At 41.1% G+C, this 15,127-nt stretch overlaps 1 protein-coding gene across 1 annotated transcript in view; it reads right to left on the minus strand.

Annotated features, from left to right (window-relative positions):
- Window positions 1–2,423: 2,423 nt before the first annotated feature.
- STK32A (serine/threonine kinase 32A) overlaps window positions 2,424–15,127 on the minus strand; it is a 74,522-nt gene continuing 61,818 nt past the window's right edge. Inside the window, exons 10-13 of the mRNA XM_028717892.2 lie at window positions 10,336–10,461; window positions 9,578–9,706; window positions 7,988–8,052; window positions 2,424–6,834 (exon numbers count right to left, since the gene is read on the minus strand). Coding sequence (XP_028573725.2) covers window positions 6,741–6,834; window positions 7,988–8,052; window positions 9,578–9,706; window positions 10,336–10,461 — 414 coding nt within the window. The 3' untranslated portion in view covers window positions 2,424–6,740. The remainder of the gene's footprint in view (window positions 6,835–7,987; window positions 8,053–9,577; window positions 9,707–10,335; window positions 10,462–15,127) is intronic.

Below are 15,127 nucleotides of genomic sequence, written 5' to 3' on the forward strand. Positions count from 1 at the left end.
TACTGTTGAGCTGTGGTTTGTGCACACTTGCTTGATCTCAGAAATCGGATTGTGTGTTTTAAGAGGAAGAAATGTGATGAGAGATGGGAGTCAGTTTTTGCAACACGGACAAGAGCATACTCCTTTCTGTGTCCACAATGGGACTTTTCACAAGTGGAAAACTACATACTGGCAGCCGCCTCATGCTCATACAATGTAGGTTTTGTACACATTTTGGTTCTGCAGGCTGCTTTTTTATATTTCTTATTTAATATTTTCTACAATTGAACTTGATTATATCCAAGCACCTGTCTTACAATTGGCAATTCTTACTAGCTTTAATGGAAGAGGGGTAAATATATGCATCCTCACAGACTGGCATTAATGTGCTTCTAAATGTGATTCTAAAGGGATGCGGGTGGCGCTGTGGGTAAAAGCCTCAGCGCCTAGGGCTTGCCGATCGAAAGGTCGGCGGTTCGAATCCCCGCGGCGGGGTGCGCTCCCGTTGTTTGGTCCCAGCGCCTGCCAACCTAGCAGTTCGAAAGCACTCCCGGGTGCAAGTAGATAAATAGGGACTGCTTACTAGCGGGAAGGTAAGCAGCGTTTCCGTGTGAGGCTCTGGCTCGCCAGATGCAGCTTTGTCACGCTGGCCACGTGACCCGGAAGTGTCTTCGGACAGCGCTGGCCCCCGGCCTCTTGAGTGAGATGGGCACACAACCCTAGAGTCTGTCAAGACTGGCCCGTACGGGCAGGGGTACCTTTACCTTTAAATGTGATTCATGGAAGACTTGTGAAATGACTGTACATCTTCATTTGTGGCATCCCCCTAACATCAAACCATCAGCATCACAGAGCATACCTTACTTACTGCAGTAAGTTACCTGTTCAAATGAGACTAATGCCACTTCTGGCCACATTCTACTGTGCTCTGTGGATGACAGCACAGACCTAATACACATCAGATGTGAACTGAACCTTCTGTAATTCACAAGAATAGATTCAGCTGATGAAAATTTCAGAAAATCAATGAGCTAGTCAAGGATGGCCATTCTTGCGCTTGTGACAAGTCAGCCTGACAGCAGGTGATCTATATGCAGGTGTGGATCAGTCCAGAAACTGACAAACAGCCTCTAATTCTTGTCAACAAAAGTTTTAACACAACATGGATATCTTGATTGCTGTTTGCAATTGTCAGTTAACAAACTTGATGACTTTTTAACATAACAGATTGGTTGAGACTTTTTCCTGCCTTTGCGATTTGAGGTAAGTTTTTGCAATCTGGGATAAAAAAAAGGATGTCATCAAGCTTTGAAAAATACATAAAACTGTTATTAACTGGCGCTCACTGGAGCTCCGGCCAGCAGTGAAAATCAATCAGATGTGTGATCTCCCCAACACATCAATGTCACCTTAAGTACTTGGAACTGGAAGGTTAGGAACATTCTATTCCTTTCTGAGAGTTGTTTTACAACTACGTAAAAGAATAGAAAAAAACTGAAAGATCATATTTGTGAGAATTTTATCTAAGCTTCAAATAAAATGAAAAGTGGCCAGAAAAAGGGGGGGGGGGTGAAAGAGAGCTCAGATTCCCACAGAAGCTCCCCTACAGAGTCTCTCTACTATGATACTTGAGCTTTCACATACAACCAGACACCTGTTGAGTATATTACAAATGTTGGGGACAGTCTAGCAGGATGTTCTTTGCAACCTGCAGTTTAAAGATATGGGGCTGTTCAAGAGCATGGATTGTATATATAGTTAGTTTAGAAAGGTGCCAGGCAAACAATCTAGAGCCTGTTAGTCAGGGTTAGTGTTTTCATGTGTTACTATGTTTTGTATTTTTATATGGTAAACTGCCCTGTGAATGTCACATGAAGGGTGGTATAGAGATTTTATAAATAAAAATAAGTAAACTATAATGTGGCAATTACAATGTAAATTAACTTCATTTTAAAAATGAAGTTCTATTGCCAAAAGTTCCAACTCACAGTTTATTGAGCAACATTTAATTCCACCACTGTCCAAGGTGCTGTGTAGAACATAGGGCAGGGACCCTGCTGTCTGATGACAACCCTCATTAAATTAAGAAGAGAGCAAGCAGGAGTTGGCCATGGAAGGGAATGCAGGAGAGGAGAATGACTAGTGCTAAGATGGTTTGGCAGAGAGTTGGGTCTCACCTTTATATACAACTAAGCAGGTTTGCTGCTATTCACATTCTGGCTTGCCTTACATGAAGATCCATGGCTATATGACATCCCCTCTTGGTCATCCCTTATCCCCTTAGCTACCTCATCAAAACAGACTCCGCAAACCTACAAATTTATTGAATGGGACAAGTCTCTCTTATCCATCCAACAGACTTTTTAAACATGAAAATTTAATAAATTAACACAAGGTTTTTTTAAAAAAAATAAATGCAAGGGTAAAAAAGAGTCAATGCAGTGTTAAGAGTCTTATAGAAAGTTTAATAGACCATGTTTATAAAATGGAAGAGAAGAAAAGTGCCAGAAATACCACTTGTGTATTTTCATTAAACCTGACATAATTACTAACCTGTTAACATTGATAATGAGCAAGCTGTCTTCGCAGCCCATTTCTATGCAAGACAAAAGGATGAAGCCTAAAACCCAATTGCTTACAATTGTTAGATATAACCAGATTTAATGCCTCCTATTTATCGCTGTGCAGAAAGCTATCCAGGGCAGACAGTGCATAGGCGGCCATTTTACTGTGGCATGTTGAACAACTGTTTACCAGTTAAACTTTTCATGGGAAGGTTATTGCTTGAAAGTGACAAGAGATCAAAACTGCACCGAGCAAGAGTAGCCTACACAGTGCTCTTCAGATGTTGCTGGGCGCAAACTCCCATAATCTCTGACCATTGGTCAGGCTGGCTGGGGCTGGTCTAACAACATCTGAAGGGCACCATGTTGGCTACCTCTGGAATGCAAAAAAACAATTATTGCTGCTGCTTGGCCCTAAATTGGTAGTTCTGAGATAGCCAGCAGCTCATGTCCTCTTCAATCCAAAGTGCTGTCTTTTAGCATTTTAAAATAGTGCAATACCTCACAAGTTGTGGCATACTCCGGGATTCAAATTAGACATAAGGCACTCCTGCCCACAAAAGTTTTATTCTACCACAAACACAGTTGTCAGCTACTGATTCTGTTGCTGCAAAACACATTTACCAACAGAGCATCAAATAGGATAGTATGTTTAACGCATTGTTGCATCTCACTATCTTTAATTCAAGAAAACAACCACCCTGGAGGAAGGGAGTTTTAACCCTCTCGCCTAGTGCAGTTTTTCTGAATGAGAGGCTACAGCATAAATAGCAACTTCAGGGGAACGTTTTTGGGGGAAATGGGACAGGGTTGAGTTCCACAGTTCCAATCAAGATGTGTGTGGGTGTTGATGGGGAAGTATACCTACAGAAATATGCTTATGCATTTACTGTTTGACCCTAAGCCCACAGTTTGATATTTAAAAAAATTAAAAGATGGTGTCTTGCCCCATAACCCACAAACCTGCTTTAAAAGTGGGTGTTTCACAGCTTATCATTGAGTTTTTTGGGCACCGATTGGGTAGTGCCAATGACATCACTAGTAATATCAGTCTTTTGAGGCTGTCTGTTCTACATTGTACAAATCAGGCCTAGTAGCTCACATTCAGCCTTAAAAAAGCAACACATCTCGACAAGGCTATTCCCTGGTGCTGCAACAATCCCAATTTACTTCTAGGCTTTACATGCAGCTGAGATATCAAGCCAATGGGATTGGCGTACAGATTGTCCTAGCATAGCAGTAAGACTTAAATTCAATATAGTGTGAATAGTGGAAGTTGGACCAAAGCTGTGTTAAAGGGCTTTGTGGATTTTCCTTGATACTATACAGTGACATGGGCTCCTCCCAGTTGAGAAGCAATGCCATGACCATTCAGCCTGGTGCAGCAGGCCAGGCAGAATGATGGCAGGGAGAGCTGGAGCCTGGGAGCCCCCAGTTAATCATCTCAGCTGTACAGCCCAGGCAGAGCACAGTAAGGCTATAGTCTTAGAGCTTATTCAGAATGTTGGCATCTATTATGCTTAATGCACCATGGCCAAAGGAAGGGTAGTTTGTGATCACCTTTTGTGCTGGGTAATGATGAGCTTGGGTATCTAATGATTAACGTTATACAATTGCATTCATGCCTGGTCTACAGAAGAGAAATTGATAAAAGCAATACCTCACAAGTTGCGTCTCCAACGCAGGATGAGTGTCACTACAAAGACACTGCTTCTTATTGAATGCAATGATCCCAACAGGCACGCGAGGCAATGCTCTGATCCCAACTACTTTGGAACCCGCTTCGACTCTGGTTCTGGGAGAATTTCATACCACATATATTTCATTTTGGAAAGATTTTGGTCCCAAGACAGCTACTGGCCTTTCACCTTTAAAAGCAGCGGAGAGCTGGGTCACGGCCAGCTGCTACCTGGGGCGGTTTTCTTTGGCAGAAAGAAGCCAAAGTGTTTTGTTGAAAAATAAATTGTGGGTTGTTATTATTATTATTTTTCCAGGAAGTACACATAAAAAGGATGTAGCTAGAGGGCCTTAGAGAACATTTTATCGATTTCAACATCCAAGGCAGCAATTTTAGCTTAAGCTGCCTGAAGAAATAGATGGGCTTAAGCAGCCCGTCTTTCTTTGTGCATGCAGATAAACTACTTATTCCAGATGATTGGTCCTCTCCCCACAAGGCAGTGGCTTTCCTTGAGTGCAAGAGAAACCAGATATTAATAGAAAGCAGCTTCTCGTATGTGAAAGCAGCCCAGTGAGCCTATAAAGCGAAGACGAGATTGCTTGCTCAGTTAGCCAAACGTATGAAGTGTCTGCCTGCCTTGCTTCAATACAGTGATTAAAACCCAAGACGCTGGGCACAGTCTAGCCAATGTTTAACTCTAATTTTGAAATAAATGGCATTGAAAAGTACAGTGGTGCCTCGCAAGATGAAATTAATTCGTTCTGCGAGTTTTTTCGCCTTGCGAATTTTTCGTCTTGCGAAGCACCACTGTATTAAGTCTGCAGTAATTTTAAGAAGTGGCCCCAACATTCTCCCGCAGGCTACCACACCGCGTGCTATGAGTTGCTCCTCAAAGTCAAGTCGCAACTGCACCTCTAATGCACCCTGGGTATTAACGGTTTTAAGAAAAAGGAAACAAACTTGCAAGACTTTTTCGTCTTGCGAAGCAAGCCCATAGGGAAATTCGTCTTGCGAAGCAACTCAAAAAACCAAAAACCCTTTCGTCTTGCGAGTTTTTCGTCTTGCGAGGCATTCGTCTTGCGAGGTACCACTGTACTGAACTTACAGCTATTCCTTGCAGAGTTTCTTTTTCTTTGCTGCTTTTCTTTTAAAAACATTTTTGTACACGAGTGTGCACGAAAATGAAAGGCCACCAGGGGGCAGTTGGCTGCAAGAGTGGTGGAATAATAACTCCACTCATTTTGACTCCCGGCTGCAAACTATGGGCTTGACTTTCACATCGGTGATATCACTTGGCCAGCTGCGTTCCAGCGGAAACATGGAGAGAAGAGAACATGGCGAGACGATGGCTAAAGCCCTGAAGCAGGACAGAGCAAAAATCTAGTGAATTTTTGATACATATAATATTGGTTTTCCTTAAAGAACTACTCTTAATATTGCCAAAAAATGGAGGCTTATGTAATTGTTATGCTTTGTACGCTCGCTCCACCTCACTTGCTCATTCCCCTTTGGCAGCTCCTAGCAGATCTGAGTGCATACAGTGTCAAATAGCAACCTAAGGCTACAAAGGTAATAGGCTTCATACAGTTAAGTGTGATGTGCTGTCATATTGATTTTAGGGGGCATCAACCTTTGCTGAATGACTATTCCTGATTATGCAGCCTTTATTTCATTTAAAAAAAACAAACAACAATGTTTTAAGTTCAGCCCCATCCCCCACAGTTAGAGCTGTCAGTTGTACTTGCTGGTGAGTTCTATCTAACCACATCCCCTTAGAAGATTTTAGCGACTTATATCTTTGTTTGTACCTACCTGCCAACAATTCAATTTCTGATTCACATAGCAACTCTAAGATCACACGCTCACCACATCCATTTGCCCTTGAACGCTACATATATAGTGCCAGTAGTGTGTGGAGGGGGGAATCCATGGCAAATAATAATTCTTTGTATATTTTGAGCTGGTGTACTAAATATAAGCTTTAGATCAGAGTAGTTGCTGGTGCAGAAAAAGCTGGTGTTGACATTGGACTCTCTTGTTGTCCATTTGCACAATTTTAGTTTCGGACCATCTCTTTGAAACATCTATTAAAATATGCAGCCACCCACCTAACAAACACTTAATAAAAACCTTATCACTTTCCTACAGGCAGTTGACTGAGCCCAATAATCAGCAAACCCTACATCCTGCCACAGAAAAGCTACATAAAGAAAATATGACCTTTCTTCATTCTTGTTCCCTTTGAGGGGGAAAACACCACCTTCTTTCCTGCTTTTTTAAAACACCGGAAAAGGCATAAAATGAGAATTTGCGCCTTATGCACTGCTGCAAGAGACTAGGCCCTAACTCCTTATGGTGGAAGGAGACACTCAGCTTCTGGTTTGGAGAGCCCATAGCAAGGGAAGCTGTCTGCCTTGTCTTGATAGCAGTGTGCAGTTTGATTTGTTGAGCTCCATGAAGTAGGTAAAGTAGACGCCTGGACCTTGGACAGCAAGACCTCAGCAGAAGCTAAACTGATTTCAAAGATTATTATTCTGGTCGTCTTCTTCCTGATTGTCTTTGGTTTGTGTCAGTGTCAAGTTCTCTTGCATTTCATTATGCTGTTTCCTCATCCTACAAAAACAAAACAAAACACATAAGAGAAATCAAAGTCCATAACAGAGATGCAGCAACCAGGGTCAATAGCCTTCTGCAACCAGAATGACCAGGCTGGAAAGTGGGGAACTGATGCCTATCACTTCAGAACTGCTGAGATGAGACACATATGGAGCACTCTGCTATTTACATACTAATAGACTTAGTTGTGGACAGAAATGGTAGGGATGACACAAAACACAATATAACCTGATATTAACAATCATGTTGTGCAATGATGGGGATCCAAGAAGATATGCCAGGTCTAAAGACCAAGTTATTTCTGCTAATATAAAATTTACCCTGTTGTTGCTCGAGCCAAGGAGCTGTGTGAGGAGGTAGGATGTGGGCCTCTTTAAATGCTCAAAGAGCGAACCCAAGTGAAGCCTGGTGGTTAGTTGGTCCCGCCCCTCAGTGAGTGCCCACCCCCTTTGCACACATGCCATCAGCTAATTGGGCAGGAGGCTTGTATCCAACTTTCTTGGCCAGTGAGGAGGCCAGGATGGCATCAGGGGAAGTGGCGGCCAGCATGCAATCCTGTGGCACCTTTAATAGATAAAATCTGCTGAGTTCGCTTTTGCTAAATTACCTAAATATCTAATTATTTCTGCTAATATAACATTCATCCACTTACCGCTCGAGCCAAGAGCTTGTTCTTTGTCATTTATTTTAATTATTAGTTTATTTGAAATATGTATCCCCTGCCTTTCCTTTTTAAATGTCAAGGCAGCAAGCGACAAAATCAAAACATAATTCAACTATTTAAGATGTCAGTCACAAATTCATTTCTCAAAACTATGCATTGTTCCCTAAAGAGGTGCAGACGAGAACAGAAGAGAGCTATAAACCCACCACAGTCACCATATACTTAATCACATGAATTTAGTAGGACTGCCTACTTCAGGGAAATGGGCTGGCGTTGGCTTTTAAAATAATTTGTTCTAGTGGCAGCCCAACGAAAGAGCCTGTGAACATTACCTAACCTCCCAAAGCCTTTCAATAGATTTCATGCCAAACTCACTGCTTAATTATTGGAGGAATACTGATCAGACTTCCTTATATCTAAATAGTCTTAGTGACATGCAGTAGCACACTTGCCAAGATAAAGTCTACTTTTCAGCTCAATACTTACTTCTCCCTGTTGAAAATGATGAAGTCCCTTTGGATTGACTCCAGGTGTTTCTGAAGCTGGCAGGTCTTCCATTGTGAAACAAACAGAAAAGTTTATGTGATGAGATGACATTAAGGCCATAGACAGTTCACTGGGATATAGGGAAGTGATAGCAACAACAATAGTAAGCAATGGGTTGAATCCGGACAACTTAAGCCTCGGACAAGTTAATCATGACTTAGTGAGATTAACTAAGTTCATCTAACTTTGATCCAATGCTTTGTTTTTCACATATCTCCAATGCTTTATGCACCAAAGATTCGAAAATTCATGTGATCTCTTTACATTCTAGCACAAAGGAACATTAAAGTCATCTGAAATCTAGGGATACTGGTAATGGTGAGCAGAAGATATCATACCCCTCTGTCACTCCTGGATCCAGATTCTGCTGCTTTATGAAGCTACAGAAAAATGAAGGGTTGCAGAATAAAGTTGTATGAGACTAACCCAATATATTCTGTAGGTGGGTCACATTAAAAGAGTGGACAATTTCAGGAAAAAATAGAAAGATGTGTGGGAAGCAAAAAGCTTAGGAAGATCCTCTTATTTTTGCCCATTTGTTCTCTTAACAGAATGCAAGGGTGCCTACTACTGACAATTCACCAAAGGGTAAATTTACCAACATAGCCACTTATCAACTATTTCAACCTGCCAAGCAGCAAGGAGAGTTATAGCATTATTTCACATCTGATACTAAATCTCAGAAGGGAGAGTAGTCCATTCTCAGACACATTCATAGACAGACAGACAGATAATAGGTTTCTACTACACCAAGTGATGGGGGGTTATGGTCTAAATTATTTGCCTTTGTACTATGTATTTATATTATATTTTGGAGCATCTCATACGAGCTCAACTCCATATAGCTGGAAGAGGGTAGAAGGATGAACCTAGAGAAAAGCATTAGGGTGATTGCCAAGAAAACAAGAAGGTGCTCTCCTATCACAATCAGTAAATAGTACAGACACAGTTTACTTTCCCCAATTTCTTCCCTGTCTGAACATGAAGGGCTAAGAAAACAGAAAGAATTATATGCCTGTCTGTTGTAGAAGGGGGGTTTCAGTGAGGGCCCTTCAAGCAGGTTATTGCTAACAAAAACCTGACACCAAAGTCAGAAAGCATTATTTGCTATTAGCAATCATTTCATATTCCAGCAGTTTTAAAAGTGGACGTATAGAAAATATAGTACCAGTGACACACAGTAAAAAAGCAAATAATTTAGAAACTGAAGGAACTACTACTACCATTATTATCCAAATCTGCAGAGACAAGCAGCCAAGTAGGGTGATGCCTTGCCTGTTTTGGCTGCAATCTTCTCTTCAAGCCACTCATTTGGAGCACTGCCATTAACGTCAATGCGATTAGACCTGAGTAAGCAGTTTGAGCATCACTGTCTCTTGTCTTTTGAGACCAATATGTCAGGAAGACATCTAACAAAGCTTGAACGCATTAAAATGCTGGCATCTTTACATCGGCAACAAGTCCACTGGTCTGCACAAATATGAATTTCCTTGACTGAAACAAGGAGCCCAGCTGCCTGCCAACTCTCACCTCCCTGGAATCATTTTTGCCGCTTTCCTTCTCCTTCTTAGCCAGGCGCTTTTTCTTCTTATGAAGTGGCTTGGACTCCAAAATCATTTCTTCAAGTTCAAAGGTTGGGTCACAGTTCAACTTCCCTTTCTGGGGTAAGGGGAGAGAGAATGTTCCAAACAGAATGAGACTCGCATGGTAAGCTGGCTCTATAGCTATACTTGGGTTCTATACTTGGAAAAGAAACCATACCAAGAGCTCCCAATCACCTTGGCAACGCCTCCCCAGGCGGGATTGGGCAACTGGCTGAGGTAGGCAGAGACCTCCAGGTATCCCACCTGGAAAAGGCGAAGCCAAGCCTGCGCTAATGGTGTCGCATAGGGTCCAGGGGACTGCGCCTGACCACGCAAAGGGGGGCCCCATTTAATGTGGGGAGCAGTCATTACCCCATCATCCTATTCACCATCGTCTAACTGGCAGGGGAGACCTGTATGATCTGTGTGATTCACTATTTGTTGCCAAACTTTAATAAAAAGCAAAAAAAGCCACCACATTCTTGGTACATAATTACAACAAAGACTACTCCCCCATCATTCCCCCTCATCCCCCAAAAGAGGAGTTTGGCCATCACTGCAACCAATGAACTGGTTTGTTTTTAAATTGCTGGCTGTGTAAGCTGTCTTTTGTGGACTTCAATCTGAAAAGCGGGCTAAAAATATTCTAAAATTTAAAAAACCCTATCATTTGAGACTTTATATAATTAAAAATATAATCCTTACGGTAGGAAGGAATCCAGGCTCTACTGTCTTTTGAAGTACAGCATCCCAGTTGATATCGGACAAATAAGCAAAGTCTTGGATATCGGTCAGTTGAGAAAACCGTTCCTCTGTATTTATTTCCATTAACTAGAAATGGGAATTAAACCAGCTTGTAAACATGATAAGGATCAGAACAGAGAGAAAACAACAAGATTTTTTACTGTAAATTAGATACAAGAAATGACGGTGGTTTGAATCACTGCATTTCAGTCAGGCATGAATCCCCATTAAAAGCCATATGACTTAATTTAATCATGACTAATTTGCTGCATTGGTTTCAAATGCAATGGATCTTAGTCACAACTTTCACTAGATCAGGACCATTGTGCCGTAAGCAGAAAAGAAAAAAGGGCAGGCTACCAGTTTTACTCCTGATAACTCAATAGAGAATCCTCTTATACAACTATATTGTGTAGCATAGCATAGAAGCAAGTCTAATCTATTGTTCTAATTTGAAAATATAATTAGGTTTTCCAGGAAGGAGAAAAGCCGTAATCCAGTCTATTTATCTCTACAGTAAAACCTCTGATTGGGTTTTACGTAAGAAATCAATAAAATTTTGAGACAAAAATAAGGAAGCAGTCTAGGGCAGAAGACCAATTGGAAATTCACATTTTCTTAAGGCATTATTTACTTTTGCAGGCAACAACTGGTAGATCTCAAGCTCAGTTGGGTTATCTGAAGAGTTGCAACACATGAAGGGCAGTACAACTGTCACTTGCCATACAAACTTCAAAAATCTGAACTAAGGGCAACAATATAGGGGTCTTTTCTGACATTCCTTGGGCAGCTTGGGAAGAAGTAGTAGCTCTTGTACTACCTCACAAAGAAAGTGTCAGAAGCCCTGGGTTATATGAGAGAGGTCCATGCTGCAGCTCCTTCACAATGCAATAATGCTCTAGCTTTCATGAAGGATGGCAGTGGCATAAGAATGGGAAGCATCACGGACTCTTCCCTGAAGGCTCCCACCATCGCTTTAGAAGCCAAGAGGGAGCTGCACTGTAGCAATTTCAACAGGAATGTAACATCAAAAAGGTAACCACACTTTTGCCTAATAAATTTAGGCTTTTGACAGTTTTTATCCATACAAAAGAAACATATTCAATTTAGTGACAAGTTATCCGTGGAGTTCAAAGACTAAAGTCCCTACATTCCCTAGATATTTGCTCCATGGTGGACTGGTGACTATTCTGGCAGTTTCTTCAAGCTGCCTTGTTCGTATTTCAAAACTTACCACTATTCATTCTGCATAGCCCTGCAAGTTTGGTCTTCTGCTAATGCAATGAGAAGAATTTGTAAGGGAGGCAATAATAGCCGTGCAATAAGCAATTTAGGTATCCAAAAGCATTTACAAAGGCCAACATGCTCAGTGGAATGCATGTTGGTCTTGAACTTGTGAATTCAAATTTATAACCCATGGATTCATTGAGTAGCCTTGGGCAAAGTTGTAATCTCTTCACTCCCTTTCTGTGAAACGGGAATACGTGTGGCTGTTCTCATGGGGTTTTTGTGAGGACAACTGACAACTGAAGATAAATGGAGAACTTTCCAAGAGAAAACCAACGTTCTAAGTAGCACAGCCTCAACAAACTTAAAGAGCTGGCTTTGGACAATGAAAAATCCTTCTACCTTCTGTTCTCCTGTAAGACTTGGCATTACAACCAAAAGCAGTTAGAGCTAAAGACCACAAGTTTGGTTCCAAAGGTCAAACAATTTAATTTGCATTCACCAGAAATCAGCACCACCATAGAAGGCCTTTCAATCTTTTCTCTCATTTCCATACATCACACTATCCATGACTGAGTACAGAATCTGGTTCTTTTCCTTGCTGGATGCTTGGCTGGCTCAAAATGAGAAAGTGTTCTACTTCAACAGTAATTTACTGAACTCTTTCTTCTAAGTAAGTTAAGCCAAACACTCTACAAGTATCTACTGCATTTGAACAAATTATTCAAAAAGTCCTGTTCTGACAGATTTATCTCAGAAAGCTTTTGCAGCAGTACTTTATTTTTATGACTCGATAAATACCCACATAGTACAAACCAACTCCTGTTGAAATCAGATCCCCCTGTGGTTTATACAAATGCCACCAGTGTACACTGCCCATATAGTGTTGAATATTTTTCTTCAAACATTGCCCAGGAATCAGCAAAACATTTCAAAATGATTCATGTAGAACATGAATGCAAACAGATTGTTTTTGTGGGAGCTGCAAATCATTCACGGAAATCAAAGCCAGCCAGTTACTTCATCAGCCTGCTTCCATTCATATGCCAGACTGACTGGAATGGGATACTCCTGCTGAACTGCAAACCTACAGTTATGCAAATTCCTAAAATGCTCCTCTAACATCTGCAAGCCCATACAAGCATTTTTCACATGAGAGGTTTTACTTGGTTTCCCTTTGAATCTGCCTGTAACGCAAACACAAAACCTACACAGGTTGCAGCACACATTTAATTTCTATTTTCTTCCCTTTTCCATCCTGCATTACCAACCTTGCATAACTGGCAGGAGAGGGGCTGGAAGGTGTTCAGTTTGTATGTGGAAATGCTCCATGCCTGATTTAATGCACTGAAACCTTTCTTATGAAATTTACTTGAGACAAGTGAGAGCCAGGACCACACTTGACATCCCAGTTGGTCTCATCTATAATACATAATGGCTGCTAAAACAGAGACAAAGGGGGGCACAGTGGAAATTTAAATAGCGGTGACATTGCATCATTAATTCAAGAAGGAACAAAAGGGCCTGTGGGGGTTCCAGAATGTCATGGCACAGGATAAAAAGCAAAGTAAAATGACATAAATAAATATAAAGGAAATCTACAGAAATGTGGAGTTATTACTCTGTCTTGACTAGTTTCAAATGCAGGGTTTTTTAAACAGTTTTTATGTGTATTTAGGTATATATCTGGACAAAATAGTTCTTTTGATCATACAGCTACCACCATACATGCAGGTTTTTTCAATTGCCGTTGGGCAATTTTCCATCTCCTTGGTGCCATCTCTTACAGTGCCACTGTTAGGTCTCTCATGAAGGCAGTGGGGATGAAGAGTCAATATGTAGCCAATGCATGTGTGTATATGGGACTCTGAATATATGGAAGCTTTTCACCTTGTGCAGAACTATGTGAAGAGCATATATTTGATAGTAAATTTTGAAAAACATTCAGGATTGGGCTGTGCATTTGGAGTTTTAGCCTAGCATAACCTGCTATGCATTTGGGGGGGGGGGGGTAGTGGTAACTAATTCACTGTCTACAGTTTAGGGTCCCCAGCCAAAATCATGTCTTCCAGATCTATTAATCCTGCCTAAAAATATTAAAATATTGTGGGTTTTGTCTTTACTAAACAACTAAAAACATTTCTAGCACGCTTGGTTCATGTGTGTGGGTTAACAATATGGATCTGAAGTTCACTGATACACTCTATCTCCACCTTGGTCTGGGGGTCATGTGGCAAGGCGAACATCTCCCCCTTCTGAAATCAGACTTCTCCTTGCTACATGGAACTGTGCACCTGAGTGACTCTGGCCAAAGACAGACAAGAGATCTTCTCAGTTCTGCAGAGGTTTTTTAGCTAGAGATTCTGAACACCAAAAGTGGAGATTCATGAATAAAAAAAACACCTCAGAGTGCATCACTGAATGATAGCCCAATTTCAGGGTCATTTTGTTAAACTGCCTAATATATCATCTCTACACCACTTGCTGTTACAAATATTGCTGCCACTGGGGGCTGTGTAATTGCCACTTCCATTCTAGTACCACCCGTGCCCCCTTCTGTTTTCTTTTCCCCCGGGGTAATAATGAAATATAATAGACCTTGGCCTTAACTTTTCTCAGCCTCAGCAGCAATAGCAGCAGCAGTCTTCTCAACTGAATGGCCTGCCAAGCCTTCAGATTCTCGAGGCAGTTCCGTACAACATTGATTTAAAAATCACAGATAGAGACAGAAACACAAATACCAGAACCTGCACGCAGCACACATATTAACCTATTTTCTTTTCCATAGTCTCTTTTGAGGGGGTTATAGGAGGATACTGAGGCTATACATACATAAACCTATACATACATAAACCTCTCCTCTCCCCATATGGAACCACAACAACCCTGCTTTCAAATCTGGGTTTGGGGTTTGGGGGAAAACCCGAAACAGATTTTGGAGGGTGCATGAGTAGAGGAAGTCCACTGAGCAGGCAGAAGTCCTTGAGCTAATGCAAAGATTTTGCTGGATATAAACCCATTCTTTTAACCGTGCAAACCTATCTGTTTTCTCAGATGAAGGCTCCATTGACTTAATGGAAATTACTCTCAACTTAGTATGCATAGGATGGTAGTCTATCTCTTCTTCTCCAAGTTACTTATATCAATGAACACAATTATCTTATTTTACTTTTTTAAAAAAAGCTTATTTGGGAGAGAAATGTAACCCTCTTTCATAACTGGAAATCGCTAAAGGGTCCTGTTTATGCTATTAATGTTGGATGTGAGACCAAATTAATTTGTACCAGAAATTAGGTGAATCTCCTTATGCCATTTATTCCATATTATAAAGTATTTTGTTATGTAAAAATGGTTCACTACATTTCCCATTGCATTTTCATACCAGTCAAGATGAATTTATTTGGAATGATCTTGAACGGTGATGGGGAATTTGTAGTCCTCTAGATATAGTTGGACTACAGCTCCCATCACCCCTGGCCACTGATCACAGTGGCTGGCACTGATGGAAGTTGAAGTCCAACAACAT

Source organism: Podarcis muralis, chromosome 2 (genome assembly GCF_964188315.1).
Source record: "Podarcis muralis chromosome 2, rPodMur119.hap1.1, whole genome shotgun sequence".
Classification (NCBI taxonomy): Eukaryota; Metazoa; Chordata; class Lepidosauria; order Squamata; family Lacertidae; genus Podarcis; species Podarcis muralis.